General features: G+C 35.6%; 1 protein-coding gene across 3 annotated transcripts in view; it reads right to left on the bottom strand.

The window, feature by feature from the left end:
* The window catches only part of SCLT1 (sodium channel and clathrin linker 1), a 52,652-nt gene that overhangs the window by 11,942 nt on the left and 13,917 nt on the right, over nt 1-26,793 (bottom strand). For all 3 annotated transcript variants that reach the window (XM_026847655.1, XM_026847653.1, XM_026847654.1), the window contains exons 11-19: nt 21,778-21,868; nt 21,514-21,605; nt 19,677-19,854; nt 16,336-16,434; nt 14,616-14,687; nt 13,615-13,689; nt 12,965-13,110; nt 11,438-11,630; nt 9,894-10,090 (exon numbers count right to left, since the gene is read on the bottom strand). In XM_026847655.1, the coding sequence (XP_026703456.1) occupies nt 9,894-10,090; nt 11,438-11,630; nt 12,965-13,110; nt 13,615-13,689; nt 14,616-14,687; nt 16,336-16,434; nt 19,677-19,854; nt 21,514-21,605; nt 21,778-21,868 (1,143 nt within the window). The remainder of the gene's footprint in view (nt 1-9,893; nt 10,091-11,437; nt 11,631-12,964; nt 13,111-13,614; nt 13,690-14,615; nt 14,688-16,335; nt 16,435-19,676; nt 19,855-21,513; nt 21,606-21,777; nt 21,869-26,793) is intronic.

Here is a 26,793-nt window from a genome sequence, read left to right as displayed (position 1 = left end):
CTATTACTGAAACTACATGCCCTGTAATGAAAGCTAAAGCCTTTATTCTTTCTGGGGGAAGGAAGGTAAAGTAGAAAATAATTTATCCTCCAATCTTCATCTTAAAAAGCCTCTACTATTTTAATGATGACATCTAGTTCTCAAAAATAGTTTACTCTTAAAAGCATTAAAACTGAGTATTTCAGAAAACTTTGACTGAAAACTGCTATATGGTACTTGAAATACAAGGTTGCAATCCATCTGTTAACACAAGGTTGCGAATATACCCCTTTAACCAATCCCAGGTAGAGATCATAAACAGTTCAACATCTTCTGACTAGCTGCTGTAGAGATAAGAGGATGTAGGAAGATATTTAAATGACGTGAAACAGTTAAAATTGCATATAGATTATACCTGTGTTACCACATGTGAACATTTTAATATAGAATTAAAGATGGATTAAAATTGCAGGATCAAGATAGTATGTTAATACTGAACACTATTATTGTAATTTGTCCTCTGTAATCAGTACCAAGCATCAAGACAAAGCATTTTCAATATAAAAATTCTAATGAACAACTGTTTTTTGAAAGTTCAGTTTTTATAAACTGTTTTATTAGCAAAAAAAGAAACTTTATACAACTCCTGTCATATATTTTCATATATACCTTCTAAAAATAAACTCCCTAGAAAACACTAGTCATTACAATGTGTAGACTGCTTATGTTCAAGTTTAACTATGCTAGTAAAAAAGGCTTTGAAAATAAGGAAATTCTTAAATTCTGACAAACTGCCTTCATTGTTATGTCATCTTGGAAGACTACCCAAATAAATTAATTTTCCAAATTCAAAGTTCGTAGTTACTGAAAACAATTTGTCTTCAATACTTGTACTCAGGTGTGGAATTAGCATTCTTAGCAGCAGAGGCTATAAACAGAGTTTACAGGCTCATATACAGCTGCGTATCAAGAAATTATTTTTATAATTAGATCACACTGCACACGTACTTAAAGAAAACAGTTTAACCTTGTAAGCATAAGGAAATGTGATGACTACTGAGCTAGACTGTTGATTCATTCTGATTGTTAACCCTCCCCCAAACACACATTAGGAGATTTTAATATTAAAATTGAGCAGTAACCCCAACTGCTGAATAATCAAATCAGTCCCTACTCTATATTGTCTTTGTTAAGTGAGTAGGAAACAAAAGGTGAGCTTTTTTCATTTTGGCAGACGGGTGATAAATCTGGCAGCTGTAGCAAGTACATTCTGCAAAACTCTCATATGACAAATATAGCATGTGCCAGCTGTTTTTTCAGTTGAATTATACTATAATATGCTTCAGTTACTCTTAGTAATTATGAATTTTGTATACTGCCAGTACCTGCAGCTGTCTCTCATCCTGTTAAATTTTTTTCTTTAATGAACATCTTAAAATAAGCAGCGATGGCTGCCAAACATTACAGAAGTGCAGCCAAGAATAATGTTTTAGAAATGGAGGAAACTTCTTCATCTCAAGATGCTGTGCGGTTCACTCAATGTACTGTATAGGATGCAGAGAGAAGGAGAAGGCAGTCCTGGCCAACCCTTCATACACAGGCACCAAAAAAGGTCACTCTTCAGCAGCAGATTCTTTTCAATTATAGGAAAGATAAAACTGAGAACTCCAAAACCCACACATGGCTACCGATGAGTCAGGGACTCTAACTATGACACAGAGATGTTTCAGAAGCAGAAACTGGAACAAAGACACCCAAAATAGCTGCAATCAGATGACTTAAACTAAGCAAACTATTTAAATTTAAAACCAATATGGCAAGGATTCCCTTTTTGTAAGAACTGACAACTGAAATTCAAGTGAATATTAAAAAAAAAAGAAGCCATTCAATATAGTTGTTTGAATATAATGGGTTATGTTACAACAAATAGTTTTTATTTTTTCCTCAAAAAGTTGTATCTTACTAGACAATAGAAGCATATGGTTAAGATTATTTTTACCAATTTTTTCACAGTATTAGTATTAAATTTTATAACTTTTTTTTCTTAGTTAAGATTTTTAAAGCTCCTCAAATGCATTGTTACATGGAAGTAACTTCTAAAGTACTTTACCCTCTTTATCATTTAAGCTGATGTTTAGAAATTGTCTCATTTACTGTTCGTTTTGTAGATTTATTTATATTTGTAAAAAGAGACCAGACTTGCCCCTACCTACTACTACCCATATTCAGGCTAAACTGTACCATAAAGGAGCAATCATCCACCTGTCCAACCAGCCAAAGTACTATTCACAGCAAAACTGAGAGAACTGTCAATTTCCTGTGAGGTTTTCAAGTTATAAGATCTACCTTTTCCCATCTTCAGTTCTCAAGATCATCTCCACTGATGGGCACTCTGTGGGTAACTCAGTCATTTGATTGAATACGACACTTTGCTTATCAATGTGAATCTTGGTCTGATGATCCCTGGTCTAACCAGAAGCCTGTTCAATAACAATACGCTCTTGGTGTTGGCTACTGGTGAGGAGCCTGGTAAGGTTTTATGTGTAACCACTGCTCATCTGCAAAATTCCCTCCCAACTCACCCTAGTTCTCATCTTCATTCTCAGGATTAGAACATAAAAATCTATGAATAATACTGATATGCCAGTTAGAAGGGATTAGCCATCTATTACTAGCTGTATTACCACCTTTTTATTTATTTGTTTAACCCAGTTAACATAAGTACAGACCAGTCAAAGAGAATTAGAGAATACACAAATAATCTGCCCTTTTTCTTTCAGTAAATGTTGGCAGATCCAATGACCCTGTTTTAACTTAAATTCTATTGTCAGAACTTTCCCTCTCGCCCCCTTCTCAATCTATCCTGTATTCTGTTGTTACTGAAGTTTGCTTCCTTCCAATGTACCGATTTCCTTAAATGTTCCTTTGTTATTACTGATTTCCCTTTCTATCTCTGTGCCCATTTATTATCCGCAGCTTAAGTCTGGAGAACTGTATAGCTTTATACACAGTGCTGTAAGGTCCTAAGAACAGACTTAGACAGTCTCTTCCCCTCACATACGGCCATAGGAACTGGTTTTCTAGAGTACCGATTATACGTTATACTTCAGTGAAAGCAAGAGCCTTTAAAAGTATGTGTATGCATTCACTGACAGCGATCTTAGAGCTTACAACTTCACAACTGGAAGTTCTACACCCTGTAGATCAGGAACAGCAACAAGAATATGGATTGATTCTATTTCTCACCAAATTCCACACAAATTTGGGGAGAAGCGACACTGCAGATCAAAATAACTTTTTAAAGTTTAAACCTAATTCCGATTTGGTTATTTAGATTACTTAAACAATGTTCCAGATATAGGGGGAGAAAAAGATCAAATAGAAACTCGTCAGTGTCAATTACTAATTAATGAACATGTAATAGTTATTCACCGAGTCTTAAAAGCTTTGTATTATGAAAAACATTACCTTTAGAAAGAAGTTTGCTAATTTTACAGAATTTCTACACTGCTCTCCTGACTACTTTCCATATAAACCCCTATAAAGAATACGAAAGATGACTTTTTGCCTCTCAGAAGTTCATTCTCCTGATTCTTCCTGGTCAGAACGGACTTGGTGGCCCAATCTCAGACCAGCAGAGATGAAGCTGTCAGAATGCAAGCCTGGCAAAACACAGCAAGTAGCCAAACCAATTCAGCTAAAATTGTTAATATGCATTTCCATCTCAAAAGCCACATCTGCCCTTTGGTCTTGAGGGGACTGACCCAGCTGGCAGGTAAGCCCCCATCCAGTTGCTTGCTCACTCCCCCACCAGAGGAAAGGGGGAGAGAACTGGAAGGCTACAGGTGTCAAAAAAACTGTGGGTCAAGGTGAAGACAGTTTAATAAGTGAAGCGAAAAAAAAAAAAAGTCACACAAATGCAATCACTCATCACCAGCAGACCAGTGCCCAGACAGTATCCAAACACTACTGTAGAAGAATATCCTCCCAGTTTTACTGGTGAACATGATGCCATATGGTCCAGGATATCCCTTCAGTCAGTTGGGGTCAGCTGTCCCAGCTGTGTCCCCTCCTGCCTCTTGCCCACTGCCAGCCTCCTCACTGCGGCGTCAGAGTAAGAATCAGTGAAGGCCGCAACCCTCTACTGGCACTGTTCAGCAACAGCTAGAACATGGGTGTGTTGTTATCACTATTTGGGTCATAAATCTAAACCACAGCACCATACAGGCTGCTATAAAGAAAATTAACTCCATCCCAGCCAAACCCAGTATAGGTCTTTAAGAAGCATTAAATTCACCTTAACTTAAAATGTAAAATTCCCCCCAACTTAATCTGAGGGTGATAGATTTAGTATGTATTTGTTTATAAACACATATACAGATACACTTTAAATTCATTTTTTTTATATTCAGACACTTTCTTAGACAAAGAAACAATCTAAATTCAATAGAAAAGCCTGGGGATAACTAATCTTCAAATAAATACCAGTGCTACACCACTTTTTACAACCATTACAACCTTTAACAGTAATCATTCGTTTGCATAAGTTTTATAACTGTAAATATTTGCTGTCTAAGTTCACTTCAGTAAATGTCATTAGAACTCAAAGTACATTTAAAATGGATGTAATCAAAAGTCAGAACAGCTTCGCTTCACAGTCTGCCAGACTAGACGTTTTGCAGGAATGAAGAGAATAAACACGAGTCATGAGCTGTTCCTCGTGCTGCCAAGAGCAGTGTTTTTATTTGGAACCATGACCTATGTTGCAAGAAGCTCCGACATTCTTAGTTACCTTCAAGATGGACTTTTGGCACAAGTATATTAAAGCAAAACTGATTTCTTGCCTTCTTGCAAGGTGAAGGTAAGATCTATTACCAATAAATCCTAAAAGTATGCTTAGGTACATCTTAAGATGCTTAGAGGGAAGAAAACTCTTCTCAGAAATGAAGACTGCAGTGTATTTTTATGGAGAAAATGGTGGAATTTAATCTACAAATATTCAGTGCACTGGCTACTGCTTCAGCACTGTTTTTTAATTCCAAGTTCAGTTTTACAGGCAACGATTACATGTTTAACTTGAACTGAGACCCAAATGTCCAAGAAAGCACAGAATAATTTTCAGTGAAGCCTGAAAGTATCAATTTGTTTATCAACATTTTTATCTATTGGTTTTTTACTGATCTACTAGATTTTTGTTATTTAAAAAAAAAATCACCACTCTGCTTTACACCATCACAGGCTGCAAAATTTACTTTTCCTTCTTAACTTTTTAAAAATTAAAAATCTCTAATGTTCACTGATGTTGCTTCATTTTTTAAAAGTATTTATTTAATGCTTCCTTTATGCATATGGATTACACCTCACAAACAAAACACTGCAGACTTAGAAGATGACAAATGAGCTGCACAGAACATGGAAAAGTTCGCAGCTGCTGCTGGGAGGTTAGTAAAGAAGCCAAAATGTTTCAGACACCCTCACATGGAAAATGAAAGTAATAAGGACATAGCTGAAACCCAGCAACAGATCATGAATTTAAGGCAAAGGAATGGGAAACACCTATACTAACAAATGGGACACCGACAGTGCTTATGGGAGCTGCACTAACAGTAACTTCTGGTGAAATGTAATATAAAATGCTGTTATGGAAACTACCTCCCTGGTATAAATGGACACGACTTTGTTAGGAAGTCCATCACTTCCTGAAAAACATTCACTTATAAGGCACTATGCTGTAAGAGTAATAATGCTTATTAAAATCTGAAATTCTGCTACATGTCACCAACACAATCTGTATTTGCTCATATATTTACACAAATCCAATACATCAAACAGTAACTTCATGAAGTGCTAAGAAATGTTTTGGACTATCCTCAAATTATACTAAATAACCATGATACGTTGCTAAACTTGGGAGAGCTCTCTATTTAAAAAGGGTATGTTGATGTATTCATCTAAGTTCATAGCCTTGCTGCCCAGTCAAGACAAGATGAAGACTCTAAGGAAGATACTAAGTTTTCCTTACAAGCTCACAGTGTAACTAACCCTCTCAAAACCACCTAAACTTAAAAATGTATGTATATAGGAAAGCTGGGTGAACGTTGGCCTTTCACTTGGACCCTGCTGTAAGGCTTGGCGATACCGTTTCCTGCATTTAGCCTCAAGAGCACTTTCAAACATAGCCCTTAATTCAATTGACCCTGCTTAGTATCAATCTATTATTTATCAGTCTTGCTGATATTTCTGTGACAAATGCACTTGCTGCAAAATTATTTTGCTTTCTAACTTTATTTTATTTTACAACAAAGAAGTGATCTACCATTCTGTACTTGCACTGAGAATACTTACTGAAAATGTTATTGTGCTAAGATTAAAATAAATATGATAATTATTCATCTATAATATAAGCAAGGACTTTGCATTGAATAACTACTACTGTGTAACTCAGGAGCTAATTTTCATTCCAGCTGCATTCAGCACTACATAGCTAGGTATCTAGTAGTGCATATAATGTGAAAAATAAGCTGGTTTTAGATTTTATAGATAATACTTACAGGTTCTGTTATAGCCACTTGTCTCTGCAATATCAGAGCATCACTGCACAGATTTAACTACGACTTGCCTTATGTCAATTTAAATGACAGCCTTCTAGCAAAGAAAAAACTTGTTCCTGTTGCCAGCTTTCTTGTTAGGTAGAGCAAATGTCTGATAAAAATCAGTTCTAGCTTATGCCCTATGTAAAACCATCACCTACAAAAAAAAAAAAATCTTGAAAAATAACTGACTTTGCTTTTAGACTTGCAGCAAAATATCTACTGAAGTCACAGAGAATCATGTGGACTTAGTGCAGACTTACAATTTTTAATACAAGATGAACGTTTTTTCTGTTCTGCTCACCAGGCAGTATTCTCTGATACAGGATGTTAAATTATTGCAGGAGTTTTTCAGATGGCGCCACGTAGGTAGTCTCTCATATAAACAAGGACATTTTCCAAATTTACTACCTATTTTCCATGCAGATTCACAAAGCAGACTGCCTCTCTCATGTCTGCTATATTTTCTATGTCAGCATTTTACTGTAGATGACAAATAAGGTCTAAAAATGTTGTTATAGTGGCCAAAAGCTTAACAAATGACATTGAAGCTTTAAGAAGGACAGCAGCTGTTTCATAGACAACTTTAAATGTTCTAGAGGTATGTGATTTTTTTCCCTTTGAATTGGAAGTCACTGAACTACATTCATGATCTAGTTACAAACCCACGTTCTCAGCCGTGACAGTTTTTGTAGTTTCATTTACAGAAAATAAACTACAAACTTAACAGCTAAAATTTACCTTAGCATGAAACACTGCAAAATATTTTTATTCTCCAGTTACTGCATTTACAAAAGATATCAAAAAAGTATGAGCAAGACCCAGCTAATTACATACAGTGAAGCTGTACCATTAAAACTGCCAGTGAATAAGAACAGCTCCCAGCATCTTGCAGATGTGCTACAGAGTGATGAGTTCTGAGAGAGACTTTGTGCCTTTTTAAGAAGCTGCTTAGTAATCTTTGCAAAACGCAGTGTATTTTAAGGCAAAATAAAGCCAGTCTATATCTGGATAGATAAGGTAAAAAACCTGAAACTGTTTACTTAGGAGAGGTAAAAGTGACCAGAGTGATTGTTTTTCTAGAAAAATGGGCAAAAATGTTACCTCCAATCGGATTTAGTATGATTTTGAACTGACAAATTTAAACTGAACTAGTTATCACAGGTAACAATCCACCACTACTACAATATGTTCTATATGCTCAGAAAAAGAGCACTTGAAAAAATGAAAAGCATATCAGTGAAGCTGCTAGTGAAACAGAAAAGGTCATCAATAAATGTTTTATCAATCATTCTTGTATTTCAAGCAGGATGGAACTCATAGCATTCCTCTAGTTGGACAGGCAATAGGTACAACTAGTCATGACAGACGTTGTGTCACTTAAATAGGAATAAAACTTATTTCAAAGGGAAGCCCCACCACACAAGGAAACTGCTATTTGCGAAGGTCACTGGTCATCAAATTCACATACTCCTCTAAGAAATATGGAAAACCAAGTTAGAGCAGTGTTAGGGTAATTTGTTGCAGGCAACGTTTTCAGAAAGTTCCTTGCTTGTGTTTAGAAACTTGGGTTCTAATCCCACTCACCATTGGCATTCTGACAACTAAGAAATGTCAAGCTATGCTTAAAAAATTATGACTATAAAAATTGCATAGGATACTGAAAATATTGTGGTTTGAGCTGAGGATGTGTAAACCATAATAATACTAAAACACGAAGAATCCAAGGATTACTCCAAAGGAAATAAAGGCTAGAATTTGCAGGTTTCCAATTTAATAGGGCAAAAGCTTTGCTTCCTTGTTAGTAAGCAACTTCTAAAAATCAATCTAGAACTATACATGAGTGCATCCTGCACTTTAAGTGACTGAAGTTAAAGGGTCATTTCAAATTTCTCAAACTAACAGAACTGCATACCTTGAATTTTTCTTCCAAAACAACTGAAGACACTTCCTAAAAGATAGTGATATATGCAATGTTACATTATTCTCAAATCATTTTAAAGAAATGAGTTATGAAATCAGGCCTCCTAGTTTAGAAGTTACTGTGTACCAGTCCGTCAATCTCCCCCAATTTTCAACCAATTCTGAAGAGGAAGAGATCTTGACATAAACTTCTAGAAAAGTTCTATAAAAATATCAGGCTAATTTAATCTCTAATTTATAGTCTACCTGATCTGACAGTTTCCTGAGCTTAGAAATCAAATAAAGCATAAGGCAAACATATTTTTGCCTCTGTTGAGAGAAAACCCATTTAAAACTCGGCCTCCTACAAGCACCAGCTAGCTGGCTAACCAGAGTGAGTGAGCATGTGTGTCAGCCTGCAACTAGCCACAGTTTGGTTGTTACCTGCCAGCCATGTGAGGAAGCTGAGGTGGAGTAAGGCAGTACCAGAGAAGGAGAGACACCACAAAGCCACTGTGCACAGAACAATTCATTTACATTGTAATGCTGTGCAGTGCGTCCACACACTGAAAAGGCAAACCAAGACAGACATAGATACCATTATATCCTATTTTATAAACTGATCAGTGTGGATTCTCAACATTTTTGCATGGATATTACCCTCCAAGTAGAAGCAAACATTATCTATAGCAGTATGCATTTAAAACAAAGATAAGCTTGTAGAATTTATTTCAGACATAACTTGCAAATGGCTAGTTTCTCACTGGGATACTTCCTTCTCTACTCACTCATTTCCAGTACCACCGTCTTCTCTAAACCAGCTGATGCCTGTCTGTATATAGGCTCACAGGCACCGTAGGTGCTCGCGTTCCCCAGCATCTAGGAATGGTATGTAATCTCTGTCTGCTGCGTGAGAAGCCCTTGTTATTATGCCCTTTCAAAACTTAAAATACTCTTATATTCTGTGCTGAGAATACAAGTTACCTGGCAACCTGTATAAATTAAGAGAAATTAAAGTTTATATCACATTTTTGCTTAGGGCAATCACACAACTCATTTGTATCCTCATTTATGACAGCAACTGCTCAGAACTGAACTGAAAAGCTATAAATGTAGAGGTTTTCGTAATCCAAAAGTAAAATTCTCTAAATTGAGCATGCTGTAGCCTGAAAGAAAAAATTAAAAGTAATATATTCCATTTACATTTTGCCATTACAAAACACACACACATCAACAAGATGCAAAATTTTTACTTCAGTGATAACTTCACAAAGAGCATCAGAAGTTCTCTTTAGAACATTCTTTCTTGTTTTGCTGGAAGCACATCATCTAGTCTGGATGGTTTGCTCTCCAGTTTCTCACCTTAGGTCTACTGCCATACAGCAAACAGTAACTAAAACAGCTTCCAGAAGAGGCACTTACTTTAGCTTACAGATCCTAGCTTCTGTAATTTCAGTAAGACTTTTTGTTTCCTCTTTCCACCGATTTGTTGCTTTTTGCTGAGCTACTAACAGACGTCTAAGTTCAGCAGTAGACTTCTGACTGGTGTCTTCCATTTCCTTAAGTCGAGCTTCATATCCATGTTCTTTCACAGCATACTCATGCTCCATTACGCTTATCTAGAAAAAATACAAATTGGGTATCCCCCCCCCCCCGTTAAATTTATAAACATTTGTTGAAAACGTGTGTAACATAAAATAATTAAACTTGTAATTATATGCTCAAAGAGATACATGTTCCCAAAGCCAATTTAAGCAAATAGTACAACTGACAATAAAGGATAATGAGCTGTGTATGCTTATTTTTGTAAATAATCTTTATCCTTCTCCCTTGTGTTTTCTCCACAGAAACATGTTCTTTCTTTTTCATCCAGCTAAAATGTTTGGACTTCTTAACTGCATCTAAAATCCTTTGTATATCAGAGGAAAATGAAAGCAAGCAGTAAATCTTATCTGTGACTATAATGGAAGCCTGTCTGATTAAAATTGGGACAGACAGAGATCTGGTATATGCTTTATAACCACTACCTATCTGTTACAAGACTTTGCTCCTTTGTTTTTAAACTACATTTGACCAAAGGGTTCTGAAGTTGAAACAAAATTTCCAGTTTAGTTTGACTGCTTCCTTTTTCTTGTGATGCAAAGTAAAAACTGGATTTGAGATGGTCTCCGTTCATAACTTGTAAAGCTGCTTACTGAAGTTCTCATTGCTGCAGATTCTTAAATCCCTTTTCAGTATCTTTATACTCCTGGAGTTAAGAGCAGAGTGGAAAGTACCAGCTGTATATGTTTAGAAAGCACATCAAAGATCAAAGCTGTTAGTTTCTCCAGAAGCCAAAGGTACCATGAATCTGCTGAGGTTACTACTAATTTATTATCCCATCAGCAGTCTGTTCAGGTGGATTTAATGGAACACATTCAAAAAGAACCATCATTCAGATAATTATCTTGTCTGAAACTATTCATATAGAAAAATGTGCTCTGTCCAGAACATACAGAACCAATGTTTGACAACCATACTACTAAATTATTTATGAGTTACACACTGCTCTGACAACATGGTGGACATACAAGTAGACACACTCTGGATGAAAAGTCATAGAGAGATTCCTAGCGCTTTACAGACAGTAGATAAATGAAGATCTGGAATTGGAATAAGTGAAATCACTTGAAGGAAAATGTGCTATTACTTAATCTATTCATCTTATAAAAAGAAAAGAACATTTGGGATCTTCTTATCTAGCAGAATTTAATACATATTAAATTACAATTTATTAGCAGAGATTGAGTTACCCAATAGATTCTGAGGTTACACAATGCTACAACAAAATTACTTTTAAGCAGAAATCAGGAAGCATCATTGAAATGTACATCCTTAACTTAAACCTTCAATGATCTCTTAGAACGGCTGCCTTATGAAGCAAGTATCAGTCTTACATTAAAATAAAAATAACATATAAACCACACCTTTATTTTAGCTTTTTGTTGAGCCTCTATGGCCAGTTTTCTCAAGCCCTCCATTTCTTTTTGCAATTGTTCATTCTCTTGCTGAAGTTTTAGCCTTTGTTCACTGACAAAGGTACTCTCTTCTCTTTCTGAATCCAGAGTGCTTTGCAATTTACAGATAACTTCCTGGCAACGAGATTTCTCTTCCTCAGAGCTGAAAGAGAAGGAAAGTCTTGTCGGTACTCAAGAGATAAAAACAAATATTGGGACAGATCTTTGGTCTGACTTCCAGAGAAGGGCAGCAAAGCTGGTGCAGGGTCTGGAGCACACTTCTTCTGAAGGAGCAGCTCAGGGAACTGGGGGTGTTTAGTCTGGAGAAGAGGAGGCTGAGGGGAGACCTCATCGCCCTCTACAGCTCCCTGAAAGGAGGGTGCAGAGAACTGGGGATGAGTCTCTTGAACCAAGTAACAAGCGATAGGATGAGAAGTAATGGCCTCAAGTTGCACCAGGGAAGGTTTAGACTGGCTGTTAGGAAGCATTTCTTTCCAGAAGAGGTTGCTGGACGTTGGAATGGGCTGCCCAGGGAGGTGGTGGAGTCCCCATCCCTGAAGTGTTTAAGAGTTGGGTCGACATAGCGCTGAGGGATCTGGTGTAAGTTGGGAACTGTCAGTGTGAGGTTAATGGCTGGACTGGATGATCTTCAAGGTCTTTTCCAACCTACATGATTCTGTGATTCTGTGACTCAGTACAGCCATTCCCCTGTTTCTTCCTGAAAGCTTCTATCAGTTCAGCATGTTTAATAGACTTGTCAGCTAGAACTATGCACAAGTTAGCAAAGAATTTTATCAAGATGACAGAATTCATAAAACCAATCTAATATTGCAGTGATCTCAGTAAAATGTCAACATGCAACTGAGATTTTAATTTTTATAACATTTCCAGATACCCAGCTGAGGATTGCTCTGGCGAAGTGACAGGACTTATGATAATCAGAGTACAGAAATGAGTGAAGCTTCTACAGAATCCCATACTTTTCATGCTGAAAACAACAGCCCGGTCTAAAGACGTGTACCATATTGTACCTTTTACCACTGTATTACTGGAAGTGCAATAATGTCTATTACCTCTGAACACAGACCTGCAAATTCAGTATGCTATGTAAACACAGTGTTATGCATGTAATAAGAGATATCATACTGTAAATGAATTTATAAAGTAATAAATTCTGCCTGAATATTTCAGAGTAACTTTTCCTATAAATTGTATTTAAAAATGCAGTAAGGTGCTCCTATTTTCATTTTTTTGTCAAACAGCTGCTTGCAGTTCTCATCTTGTAAAGAAAACCTTTCATTCTATAGCACGTTATCCCCTTTCATTCGTTCATAGTAAATCATAACTGCCCTTGCTTCAGAATTATGGTATCTTGATACTATTCCTGCTACTGGTTAAAAATATGTGACAAAAACCTAACGTATAATCAACAGTTTAAATAGTCAGAAATAATTTCAATTGTTTTTCATTCTAATTTCTGTAACATCCATTACTTACTTTATTTCCAGTTGCTTCAATTTATTTTGCATTGTCTGCAGACTTAGCTGAAGGTCACCTTTGGTAGTTTCTGCAAGTAAATATTTCTGATGCAGTTGCTCTAGTTTTCTATTGTCAGATTCATTTCCCCTGTTTTCCCTGTAAATCTGAAGAGCAAATTTACATGTAAGATCATCTTCACCTTGCACTACTGACTGGCAGTGTAGTACTGACAAGGAGGCTGCTTACTCCTCAGTGTATTCTATTTTCAAGTGATTTAAAACAAAACTGAATTTCTATCTGTTCTGCTGATACTTGGAAAGAAGTTGTCAAATATCTGGCATTCATTTAGTTTTCTGTCTATTCAGCTCAAGTTTAACTGGAATATATACCAACTTTCTTTCGGATTATGTCAAACATATCTCCTTTTACTTTTTACACTTTTCAAAGAACCCTGCTTTTTAGTATTTCAGCTTTAAAACATTTCTGGATTAAAAAAACCCCTAAAACTTAAAATAATTACATGAAGATTTAGAATTAAGAAGCCCTACTCAAGAAACAAAATAAGAAAATGAAGGGGAAAAAAACCCCATCCAAAATGTGAAAATATCAATATAACTTTTCCTTCTGAAAAAGAGAACATGATGTCAAAATGCATGTAGTTCCCTTACCTTTTCAAGCTCTTCTTCCACTGCTCTCTTTTCTCTAATGGCTCGTTCAATTTGACCTTGTTTTTCTCCACATTCCTATTTTAAAAATTATTTTAAAAATAAATTTAATAAAAAATAACTCAAAAATTCAAGAAGTGCCAAAGCCAAAACCCAGCCATTGTAAATGTAATTCTTGCTGCTGGTATGTGTACATTTGATTATATTTACCTGCTCATCAGTCTCATTTGCTATGTACATCAAGACATGAAAAATAAATTTTTTAAAAAATAAAGTTAATCCATAAAAATGTGCATATGCACCAAGGTCTTTTGATCTCACTCATAATTTGTTAAAAGTTCCTGGTTCCTTCAAAAATATCATGATTATGATGCACAGACGTTCTCTTAGCATACTTTATCAACTGTCATATACTTCCTTTCTACACACTCAACAATAGATATAGAATACTCAGCTGACCATGCTTTATCTATCTCTGAAAGGAACAGGAATACTTAAAAAATGCCATCACATGGGAAATATTTTCTAGAGCACAGAATCTCACTGCCAAGATGCTTGTGAACTACAACAAGAATATGTGTAACTCAAAGAATTAACTTGCACAAAAAAGTGGGTGGATTTGCAGAACTGTATCATTTCATGCAAAGCCAGGCAAATTCTCAGTAAAAGTAAGATATGATTGTATAAACACAAGGCAAATCTGTAAATTAGGAATGAATTGTCAAAGCAAATACCCTTTACATCTGAATATGAATCTCTACACGGATTGTTTAAGACACTGCACACAGTCGCTTTTGTCAAGTAACATGAAAGACTCTGTATGTTGCATTAATACCTGGAGAAGTGCAGGAAGCGCTATACAGTAATAAAGCTGTCCTACACAATTACACATTAAGTCTATTTTAGTTCACTTTCACCTGAATTTAGTATTTTACTTGATGAACAAAAACTAGAAGTCTCAAATGTTTTGCTTTCAAAAATACTTTAATTGGTCAACACCATACCATCTGAAGAGCTGAAAGTTCTTCTGTTAGTCGAGAAATCTGCACATTATATTGCTTCTTTGCAGAATCTACCTGTGATCAAAAACAAAGTAAAACTAAAAAATTAATCCCATGAACGATTTTTCCATCTTTTTTTTTTTTTTTTAATATATATATTGCCTATGTGTGGTGCATGTATATAAATATGAGACTATCTGGGACTGCAATAACTGACAAATCTTACTACATAAATGTTAGCATAATTGTTTATTATCAATCCATACTACTTTAATTCAGGGTGCTTAAAAAAAAAGTGGAAAGAAAGACATCACAAGAAGGCCTTACAAAAAGAACAGTAAGACTATCAGGAAAGCTGCTGTCCATTAAATGCAAGATATCTGCAATTTCTCTAACAGATATTTTATATCACATAACAAAAGTAGTATTTGGTAATACCTGAAGAAACATGACAACTCATAGTTTAGAATGTTACTTTCTATGCTTTTGATAGATTCTCTTTCACTGAGATAATTTCAAAATAAGAAATAGGGCATTTCTAAATGTCTAAATTCTGATTAGTAAATCACTGTCACACTAGTTGCCCTTTAGTTCTCACATCTTCTCATGTCATACATCTCCGTGCATGACATTAAATAGTAACCCACGCAATTTTTGTGATTCTTTCAGGTAACCACCAAATAGAAGGCACAAACCGTCTTTATCCTCATTTTAAAGGCTCTGCAAATTTAGGCAGCATGTTTCTGAAACCTCTTGAAATGGAAAGAAAAAGAATCCTTTCATCCCTATACAGTACATATGCACATTGTGTCATGGTGAAGAAAGCGAAAGGAGGCAAAAATCAATTACACCACTGAAAACTTACACATAAGGCTGCTTTACACTGTTGTCCACTTGCAACAAAAGACACTGTTGAAACATGTCTGTAATGAGCCTTTTACTTCCTCTGGAGGAAGGTTAAAATAAAGCAAGTCTCTTTGACATGCAGATAATTATTGAGAATCTCCAGATAGATTAGTCTGCATTTTAACTGCAGATGGGACATAACATGGAGAAAATTAATTTTGTGACTAGTCGTTTATCAGAAGAACTTCAATATTTCAGCTGCTTGTAATAAGAAAAAACATAGAGATGACAACGTTTTTTAAAAGTAATTTCTCTACCAAATTCTGATTTTAAGTGTGCTATTACACTGAGCCTTTTGATTGTTAGCTGCACTTGGCAGAAGAGTCTTACCTGCCTAACTAGGAGAGTATTTTTAAGTACTGAGATGCCAAAATCATGATTAACTTTCCACAGGTCCTATTGTCTGAACATACAGGATAAGATTCCATCAGCAATTTCCAAGATGAGGCCACATATCCTAAATTAAATACCATGATACCAACACAACACTCAGTCTGCTGATGTGCTACTGAACAAAAGCTCTGAAATCGAAGTTCTATTCTTTACATCTTCACAGTGCAGCCTTCACTATACCACTGTCTGCACAGGCATCAACATTTTTGGTTCTTGTGAGATTTAAGAATAACATTTAGTTTAGAAGAATATATGCCTAGATAACAATGCTGAAGAGTACAGTACTGTCAGCATGCTGACTTGCTACCTATATTATCGAAACACTTGCAAGAAAACTGCTCATGGTGACCTTGCACCATCAACAGCTTTTCATGCTGCGGAAAACTAAAAAACCTTTCCCTTCTTTCTAAATATCATAACTTACTGCCTTTCTAATTCTTGCAGCAGTATCTTCTGCAAGTTGAGACATCTCATCTTTCATTTTTTTGATTTCCTCTTCCTTTTGTTTCTCCCCAAAGAGTGCCTAGAAAAAAATAACAACTTGAAATACTACTGATAATAGTTCAGTGGTGACATAGTATCCAGCACTGAGAGAAGAAACCACATATAGTCACTGTTCAAAAAACCTTTTTTCCTTTTTACTTTGGAGTAGCTGACACTGAGACCCAACAAGAAAAACAGGAATGGCAAGAACATTTTGCACATTCTTGTAAATCAGAACGCACATAAAGTTAGTGTCAGTAGATGCCTTTTTCTATTGGGACTTTCAGATTTTGACTGGGCATGGAATTATAAAGAAGAAAGCAAAGGAACTCAGACCAAAAGGCAAGACTACTCTTCAATGTTCTCATCTGGGGCCAGGATCTGTAATAAAAAATGTCAACAGGGACACATAGAAAGTTCTCTGTTAGAAAACTGAATACCTGTATATACACACACGTGGCCCTACATATAGCTAGGCATTATTTATGGTTGATATACTAAGTTGCCCATATCCCAGAAAACCAACAGTGAAGGAATAAAAATTTATAAGCAACTAAGAAATGTGTATGCAGCCCCTTTCATGATGGATTATAATGAACCAAACAGCTCTTCAGCATGAAAGTGTGGCAAGAATTACAGAATAGGGCACAGCAAAGAACCCTTCCTCTGGAGGATGCAATAAAGTTACTGATGAAAAAGTAGAATAGGGGACACTGGTCTGAAGAGATTACAGAGTATAGAATTCTTAATAGGTCGGATAAAAAATCCTAGGTGGCACAGCGAGAATATGTAGATGCATAAAAGACAACATAAAAATGTCCCTAATGGATAATATAAATTCAGTCTATAGAAGGTTACCCACTTGAGGCAGTAACATGCCACTTCATCGGTCATACTCTCTTTTAACTGCTCCCATTCAACTTTGTACTTTATTTCTCAAACTACTCTTTTAATGTATATTATGCTGCATTTCTTTAATCCTGTTCATTAATCAACTTCCCAGTTTGAAAAAATCAGGATGCTTTAGCCAGAGCAGTAAATTAACAAGTCTGTGAGAATTCCTGTTTATTACTACTACAGCATTAATCTAAACTGTTACTTAGAACAAGACACTTATTTAAATCTTAAGAGATGCAATTTACATCACAATTTTTATCGGGCCACTTCTTTCTGTCAGTTTCATGGGAGTTCACAGCAAGTAGCATCAAATGATCTGCTGAACTACTTCTGGATGAAAACTGGTGTTCTAATACTGCTCTGATGTACTAATATTTAGCAGAGGAAATGTGTTTTATACTCCTTAGCAGTAATTTTCAAATGAAAAAGTGTTTTCTGGTTTTTAAACTCTGAAAAAAAATATTTTTACCTTTCATTCTTGACATTCTCCCCACTACTGGGCTGTAGGGAAATGCTGTTAAGGAGCAAAATATCTTACTAAGTAAAAGGAACTGACAAGTCCAAAGGTGGCCACCAAGAGCTGGAGGATGTAAAACTTCATTTTTCACCCCTTTCTGAACCAGAGCCTAACAGGTAAAGGGAATTGTAGATCAGTTCATAAAGCAAATGAGATGCAGAAAATTATGAGGAAATTATGAAAAGATGCCAACAAAGCATTTCCTAAATGCCTTTAAATATATGAGAAGAAAGACTATTACAGGATGATAATCCTCTTCCGTGTAACAAGCAGAATCATAGAAGTTTAACTGCAGTAACAGCCAGAACCCTAAAGCTTTGTCAATATTTTAATCTATTCTGTAAGCAGGCCAGAAGGTAGCAGCATCTCTTTAAAGAGGTTAGCTCCCTTTTCTGTCAGAAAAAAGGAGGCAGGTCTGCCTTTGTCACAGAACTGAAATCAGCAAGAGCAACACTAACTTTAATATTCCAGCTGTTAAAAGTAAAAATCTAGTTTAGATACTCAGAAGGCTCCTCAAGTCTGAAAAGCAACTTCAGACTAAAAGGGAGCATTTATCTCCTTAACTGCTCAACAGTTCAACATGTTAGCTCAAACAGAATGAATTCTAACATTATTCCCATAGGCATTAAATAAACTGGGTTTCACTAACTGATGGCTACAATCATCAGATGTCCATTAAAGTTCTGTCTTGCCAGCAAACAGAACTCATTAGATTTCTAAATGTCTGAACTCAAACTGAAGTTTAGAATTAAAAGACAAAGAGCCCATATTAGACAAAAGTTTACCAAGCCCTGTATCCTACCTCCTAAAGGGGCAAACTGCAGATACTTCGGGAAAGTTAAGAACTGGGAAAACAGGGCGACTAGGTTTTTTTGATTAATAGACATGTCAAGATTTGCTGGATTAGACACTGTTCTTTAGGAAGTTCTGGTAGATTGTCCTGTCCTGAATGTGACTGTTTTCATATCTATACTTTTGGTGTACACATCATCCTATGACACATATTGTTGAATCACATATTGTTTATAAAAATTTATTTTAAGGCCTCTCCACATATCTAGCTTTCTTTGTTGACTCCTCCTGCACTTTCCTAATTCTCCTATGTCTTGCCTGAGACGGGCTGATCAAAACTGCACGATGGTGCACTTTGATTAAAGGCATCTTTATTTCCTTCATTCTGCACATTCTATTAATTGTATTGAGCACCACTGAGGATTGCATGAATGTGTTCTTAAGCGATATCCACACCATCGCCTAAACCGTTTGACTTGTAAGACTAAATTCAGCACCCAGTGTGGCACACTGGAATTTCTTCTGCCATTTTACAATACATTAATAAATACCTTCACAATCTTTTTCCTGACTTCAGGCTTCAACCACTCATTATTCAGTCACTTTTCCAGATTTCTTCTCAATAATTAAGAACTGAACACAGAACTCACTCTCTTGGTGACCTATGTCCACCATATAATAAAAAAAAAATCCCTTTAGTTTAGCTCTTCTTTCCTCACCACTAATAAATTCATAGCAGGACTTTCCTTTTTATTCTGACATCTCAATTTGTTTATACATATTTGCTAAGAAATTCTGTCAAAATTTTTTGAAAATTCAAGTTCAGATACAGTAGTAACACTTAGATCACTATTATCCAGGCACTTAACATATTCTTTGACATTTATACTGAATGACAAGTCTAAGTAAGGTATGGTTATATCACAGTTCACTATTTTACGCGTTGCTAATTTTAGTACAACAGACATAAAGGAAGCTTGGTCGTGTATGCCATGTATGCCTGTAAGAATACATCATCAGGCACTTCACAACTCTAAGTGATGAAAATATCGAAATATCTTAATCTGTTGCCTTACCTGACTTTTCTGTAGGTTAGCTTCTTCTAAGAGCTGTATGCAGTCTTGCACTTTTGCAGCATCATCATACTTCTCCCTTTCTAGATTAGCATACTTTGTCTGAAGCTCTCCAATTTGTTTCTCCAGGGCTGTTCTTTCTGTTCTTACTTGTTCAGCATTTTGGACAGTAACACGTAATCTACAAGATTGTAATAATTTTACTCATTTAACAGCAAGATGCTTGATTAAGACATTAATTCTTTCAAACTAAAATAATACGAAGTATTTATTCTTAAATTGCCAGAACTGCATTCCTGGTTTTCTGCTTGTTTTTGGACAGAGTCTTTGAGCTTGATATTCATCAAGTCCTAGAAAGAAACAGAATTAAAGGAGTGAACTCAACATTCTAATCTCAGAAGAACCTTAGAAGAATGTTGCTTATCCTGGGATACATCACTGGAAATGTTCTATATTAAAACAGAATACAAAAGCCCCAGAAGGAATAAAGTTTTCCTCTGTGGAGGAAATAGAATAATTGGATGTGGGCAATGAAGTTGCAGCTATACCATTAGAACAAGAAAACCACTGGTAATTTTACAACAGCTCAGAAATTCTTATTGTTTAATTATGATTGTCAGTATTGGTAGGCATGAGAAGGGACAAGACTGCCTCAGGGGTATCCTCAAAATAAAATATCTCAGGAAGTTCCACAAATGCTGCTGGTTCAATGAAGTGCATGGTTCTAAATACCCACAGTGAGCACTTTGGCAACACTTGGGCTGCCTTTTGAAGCAGCCATGCTTTTTTACTTTCTAACATGTTTTATTACAAACATACGAAGAAAGACAACCACTCGATTTTTGTAGAACCAAAGACCTACAGAAAATATTAAAACTAGCTAACTCTTTAAGACATTCTAAAATAAACTTAAGAGCCTCCACAATGCTTAGGCCAGTGATATCCATCAAGTAGAGGTAGCCACACAAGCCTGAGCAACTCCTCGAGGCAGTACTTGACCACATAGTCACAAGGTTTGTTTTCCACTAATTATTTGGTTTCTAGAGTTACTGAAGACTCTGTAATAACGCTCACAAGGCTGTAACCAAGAAGGGAAGATGAACAGTCACACAACTATTTCAGTAAGAAATTTACAAATTCTTCTGACCTATCAGGTCACTTCACTAATGTTCAACTGTTCGTGATATTTGAATCAAAATCACTGCGCTCACCTAAGTGTCATATCCTTGGAGAGTGAAGGGGAAAAAAAAAAAATCCACACAGAAGAACCTGATCGAGTCTTAGATCTTCCAGTAGACAGTGCTGGAAGTAAATCTCTACTCCTCAGCAGATACTCAAACTACTTCTGTAACCAGCATTTATTGTTAAGAAGTGTGCTTTAACAGTTTTATTAAGTAATCTTTTTTGTATGAAGATTGCTGAACTAAGACCTGAAACCAAATCTTAATTAACACAGAAAGAAAAATCTGTATTCACCTCAAAACCACCTAGTCTACATAAACATTTTCAAATTTCAGTCTGAATGTTTTTCTTTAGAACTCCACCTAAAGCTAATGACAATTCAGTAACCAGAATTTATGTACTAGAATTAAAAATATATGCCTCATTTTTTTCTCCATTACAGTTAATAAAATCAGATAGTCTATCATTTTGAATACATTGAAATTAGAAGCTGTCTGAAAGACTGCAGGATAGAACAAATAAGATAGAGAGCAGTCAGACATAAGTATTTTGAGAAAACAGAACTGCTCAGAAACACAAAATCCAGAGACTGAAAAGAAGTTGTATTTTATCTCACTTGCATATATTATGTTATTAACACCCAATGAGCTATCTTTACCTTGTTTCTAATTGTTTTATACTAGACTGCATTTGCTGCAGGCGTTTGTCAGATGCTGCTTCTCTTTGCTGAGCAGATATCACATCTTCTTCCTAGAAAGCATATATGTGTTATCCAGACACCATCTGAGCTTCCCTGAACAAATTTAAGATATACTAACATAAAACAAGTTAGAGAACAACTCGTGAATAGTTTAACATCAGCATTCAGATAACTGACCAGCCGTTCAATTGCAACATAAAAGTATTCCTTTCTCTACAATACCTTTCTTTCCAACCGGCTTTGAAGCTTCTCTGTCAATCTGGTCATTTCACCAATCTTAGCATTTGCTGTCTGCTTATCTATTTTGGCCTGCCTGTATAAAGAAAAAAGTCTATGAATTACATTTCAATTGTTATAGGGGAAAAAAACTGGCTCTATTACAACTCTGCTGAAATAGCTGTGAAAGGCAGTTAGGTTTTGTAATACTGTTCCTACAAGGCAGAAAAGTTTTCCCCCTTCTTCTTACTATGTGGCACAGTGAGAGAAGAATACCAAATTCATAAAACAATTGTCCTGTGGAACAGACTTCTTAAAGATAGCTTAACAGGAAGGTGTGTGTTTGTGTTGATCAAATATTTAGGGGGACTAGGCAATCAAACTTTAACTTAATTCAGTAACTTAAATATAATTGGCTACAGATAATTAACAGAGAATTCTTTTTCAGAATCTTACTTTCTAAAGCATTTCAATTAGAAATTAAAAAAAAAAAAAATCAGTAACCACTTCTGAAGAATTTAACTGATGTACTTTGTAATCTAAATAGGTTTTATGAGCTGAAACACAAAAAGAAAAAAAAGGTCTAGTTAATGAATCAGACTTTCTCCTCAGTAGAAAAGCTTATTGAAATAAGCAACACTTGTACTCCTTTGACTTGGGAACAGAAAGACAGAGAATTTCACTTGGGGTGTAACCCATTTATTCAGGCTGTGTATTAGGCTAAATTTAAAGACCAGTGATTGAATGTATGATAAAATTAGAAAAGACCAAACATATTAGATAAACTAACACAAAGTGGAGCACTAATTATTATGAAGGAAGCTAAAAAATACTTAATTCAAGCAAATATTCCTTATAGAGATAATAATTTGGATTTAATGGCATAAAAAAGAACATATTATACCTGTATGAAAATCTTAAGCAAAATATGCATAATCCCAGCAATTCCACAGCAATATTTACATTCATCTTAATTAATCAGAAAAGCTAATTTTGTTGTAATTTCTTTAAAACCAAAACCCAGGATAACCATTCTTAGATACACCATCCGCACTGCAGGTCCAAAACTTTGATCTTACTGCAGCCAAATCATGCACCTTTCTTCTACAAAAAGTATTGCTGAACTTATGAGAACTTTAAGTTGCTTCCTCAAAAATATTTAAAACGGGCTGTAAAACAAAACAAAAACTCAAAACCCAGCATAAGAAAGGAAAAATAAGAAAAAAAAAAAGTCATAAAAACCCAGAACACCTTATTAAAAATGCATTTTAATGACCAAATTCAGAGATGTGTGTTTAACAGGCAACAAACTGATTCTAAAGATGCACTTCTATTTTTTCACTGTGCATTATATCTTTAAAACAATCTTGGCAAGTCATGTCTGTTTAAAAGCTTTAAGATTCTGAAATGCAGATACACGTCCCAGCAATGCCAAGTTTCTTAGTTTATATGTTTTATCTACAGATCTTTTAAAATATTTCATTAGACTATAGATGAAAACATTTTTTAATACTTGCAGCTAAACTCAACAGTTCACATCACCAGAGAAGACTATTTGGTCACTGACTGTTAATCATCCCCTCTCCAGAGATGGCTGCTAGTAGTTAATTCCAGAGAACAATCATGTAGTGAACTAAATTATTAACTGTTTACAACAGAGCTTCAAGACACTAAAGCACTAATTAATGTTTTAATAAAAATTCTAGCATATAAGTGAAATCTGTTCAAACAACTTCTCTACAGAAATACATCAAATATTGCATTGTCTCTATGCATGGCAGATTATGACACTTTAATAGCTAGAGTAATAGTACATAAATAGCAGGCAAATAGTACAGTGTTACTGTACATTTTACATTGAATTTATGTTAACATAGATGAGAAGCAATGACTCAGTTCTCAAACACTTCTTCAGGGGTATTTGCTCAAATTTAAATTTTTTATTTTGGGTAAGGTCAACTTCTGATCTAAAGAATAAAAGCTAATATCAACCTGAAAATAACTTCCAACAGAACTCTTAATTTGGTCTCCTTTTCCCCAGATTACCTGTCAAAACTTATTCTAGCCATCCTCCTTTAGACATGCATTCTGGAGATATAGCATGTCAATGTCAGGAGCATGTTTCAAGTGTTTTATGGCTACATGTGTCAGATTGTATACTTTGCTATATGTTAAGATTAACATATCTAAAATTTATCAACACACTATCAATTCAGCAAAATGAAAAGCTCCAAAATTACACTTAATCTATGCTATACAAACCTAAATCAAGCCTGAATTGTTATACACAAGTTGGTTTTTAAAAAAAACTAACAAAAACCACATTTCCTCTTCAGACTTGTTACTCTATCAACATAAATCAATGTAAACCTATTAAAAACATCCAAAAGGATTAGAATTGTCTGCAATATATGCTATATAATCCATGCAAACAACATCTATGCAACTTCATGTTAGTGAAGCAACTGGTGAAAACATTCCAAACTTCTTTGAGAATCACTGCCACACTTTATAGAGCTGCTGTCATGAGCTTTGTGAGTACAACATAGTAATGGTTTTAGGGCTGCAAGAACTTTTCTGAGAAGAACATCAGTGTAATCACTGCCCATAATTAGAGATGCAAAATCCCGTTGAGAGCCACTTTGCCCAAAACTGAGAACACTACAGGGAGAGAACAATGAGAAAGGTTGGTCATGATCATGACCAGCCAAACAGTTACAGACTTCTGAGATGACAGGTTGAAAGGAAACATGAAAATTTGTGACTGTGGGTAACAGACCTTAGCATGACAGCCCAGCAGTGAAGCGGTGTTTGATCCTGCCAGGAGTCACCCCGTGGGTGTTGTCACCTTCTCTCAAGAGTGAGAACAACCACCCCATCATATCCCAGGAGTAGCCTTGCACCCAGCTGGCAGACTGACAACCCGGGGTTAAATAAACAGGGACCAACATACCAGGTGTGTCCATGGGAACTCACGGGGTGCTTGCTCAGCAGGGCACAACTAGCAGAGTTGAGGAAGAAGCACAGGTACACACCTGAAGCTGGAGCACACACACCTCAGGCAGGAGTGTGAAAATAGGAAAACGTGTACTGCCAAAAAAGAGAGTATCTGTGCACATATATCCCTGCTTCCTCTGAGAAAGGGTGTGTGCACCTATGTAAGAGCAAGCAACAAAAAGCATGTGAAATCAGTACTTCACAGGGTCAGTTACAGAATGCTGTTTATACATTTGTGTTTATTTATTACAAATGCCTAGTATCAAGGTTTACCTTTTATATTATTAATATTGATCATTAATGTATAGGCCAGTGATTGTCCATTTACTGATTAGTGGCATGCAGTTAAGTGCTTTGATCGATTTAAGCCACATGTTGAACAGTCTTGTGCAGCTAGAACATACTAAATGAAAAATTAGTTCTGAAAGGATAAGGAAGATGACTACTCTAGCCCTGTGGATACTTAGATGGAAGTCTAAATTCACTCACAATTTCACTAATTATAAAACAGCAATTAAAAATATGCATCTATATTTGGGCATGTGTAAGTAAAAGCACAGATCAAGATGCTCCACCAGCTTTCAGTCAGTCCCAGGGACTTCTACCTTTTAATATATCTTCTTCCTGAAGCAGTAGTTTAAGCAGAAAACATGCAATTCCCTTCTACTGTCCACACTCATGGCCATATATAGACAGTTACACATATCCTTGTGTGTATGCATGGCTAGGAATCAGTGTAGCCATTTTGGTTGACATGCCATACTCTAAATTTTTTCATCAAAGTGGTATCATTAAGGAATTTCATATAACTCCAAGGATCAAGCCTAAAGTGTAAAATGAAGATGAGACCAAAGGAAATCATGACATCTGTTAAGTTTGACAAAATCATTCAAGCGGCTGCTCAACCACACAACCTGAATTATTTTAAGTTTCGGGTTTTTTTAAAAATTAGTTTGGTTTTGGTTGTTTTTTGTGTTTTTTAAATCAAAACCACTGAGAGTTTTAGAAATGCCATAATAAACTGTATGTTGATAGCATTTATTGAATGTCTAAAATCGGTTCAGTTAATGCTAACTGCTTTCATACACTTATTACATGTAATAAGTGGGTAAGCACGTCAATGCAGGACCAAAGATTTATAGATGAATGAGATACCAAACCAGTAATTCAACACTAACATCCTCAGCAAGGAAAGAAATTCCCAAAAAAGTAAGGATATGAAAACGTTGTTGTTTCCCTTTTAAGAATTAAGTGGTAGCATACACAAGCAAGTTGCAAGTGATGACCCCGTCTGGAAATACTTTATTTTAGCAAATACCCTGAATAGCACCTTTCATCTTTGATTACTCGTCACCACCTTTTCCTTCTCCAGAACACATTATTTTTGAAAACAGATTTTCCATGGAAAAATCTTGGCTAATAAAAAATGAGACACACTAACAAGTCCGCCACAAAAACACATCGTCTGAGATTAAGGTAACTTGGCATTTGTAAGCAGGTTCTGCTCCTAAATTTATTGTATAAAGGAAATCTAAAAATAAACATTATTTGAAACAAATACAATTCAAGTAAACCATAGCATACCAAATAGGGCATGAAAGCTTACTACTAGAAGCAGCTAATTTTTATTGCTTTAACAGCAAGAAAGTTTAGACACAACCAATCTCAAAAAAAGACCAGTTTTTAGACTGATTAATAAATATCCAACAATGATCAATATTCAGCACTAATTAATCTGTTCATTCACTCTAAACCTGTATCTTTTACTGTATTATGACAGAGTAACTTTAACATCTACAAATAGTACCACTGGATTCATTAAACAGATGCTGAAATTTGTATGATGCCCAATCTTTACTGTGATAATCACTTAGCATTACAAGAGATCCAGTAGCTCTTCAAGCAGTATTTTTGTACGGGTTTGGAAGAGAGAACATCTGATGTAGCCATTCTTTCTTAGAGGGATAAAATCAGTATCAGCATGCATTCAGCCAACCTAGGCTTCCAAATATCAGCATTACCTGC

The sequence above is a fragment of the Athene cunicularia genome, assembly GCF_003259725.1.
Source record: "Athene cunicularia isolate RWA chromosome 4 unlocalized genomic scaffold, athCun1 chr4_part2, whole genome shotgun sequence".
NCBI lineage: Eukaryota > Metazoa > Chordata > Aves > Strigiformes > Strigidae > Athene > Athene cunicularia.
This window is presented reverse-complemented; position numbering and strand designations above follow the sequence as displayed.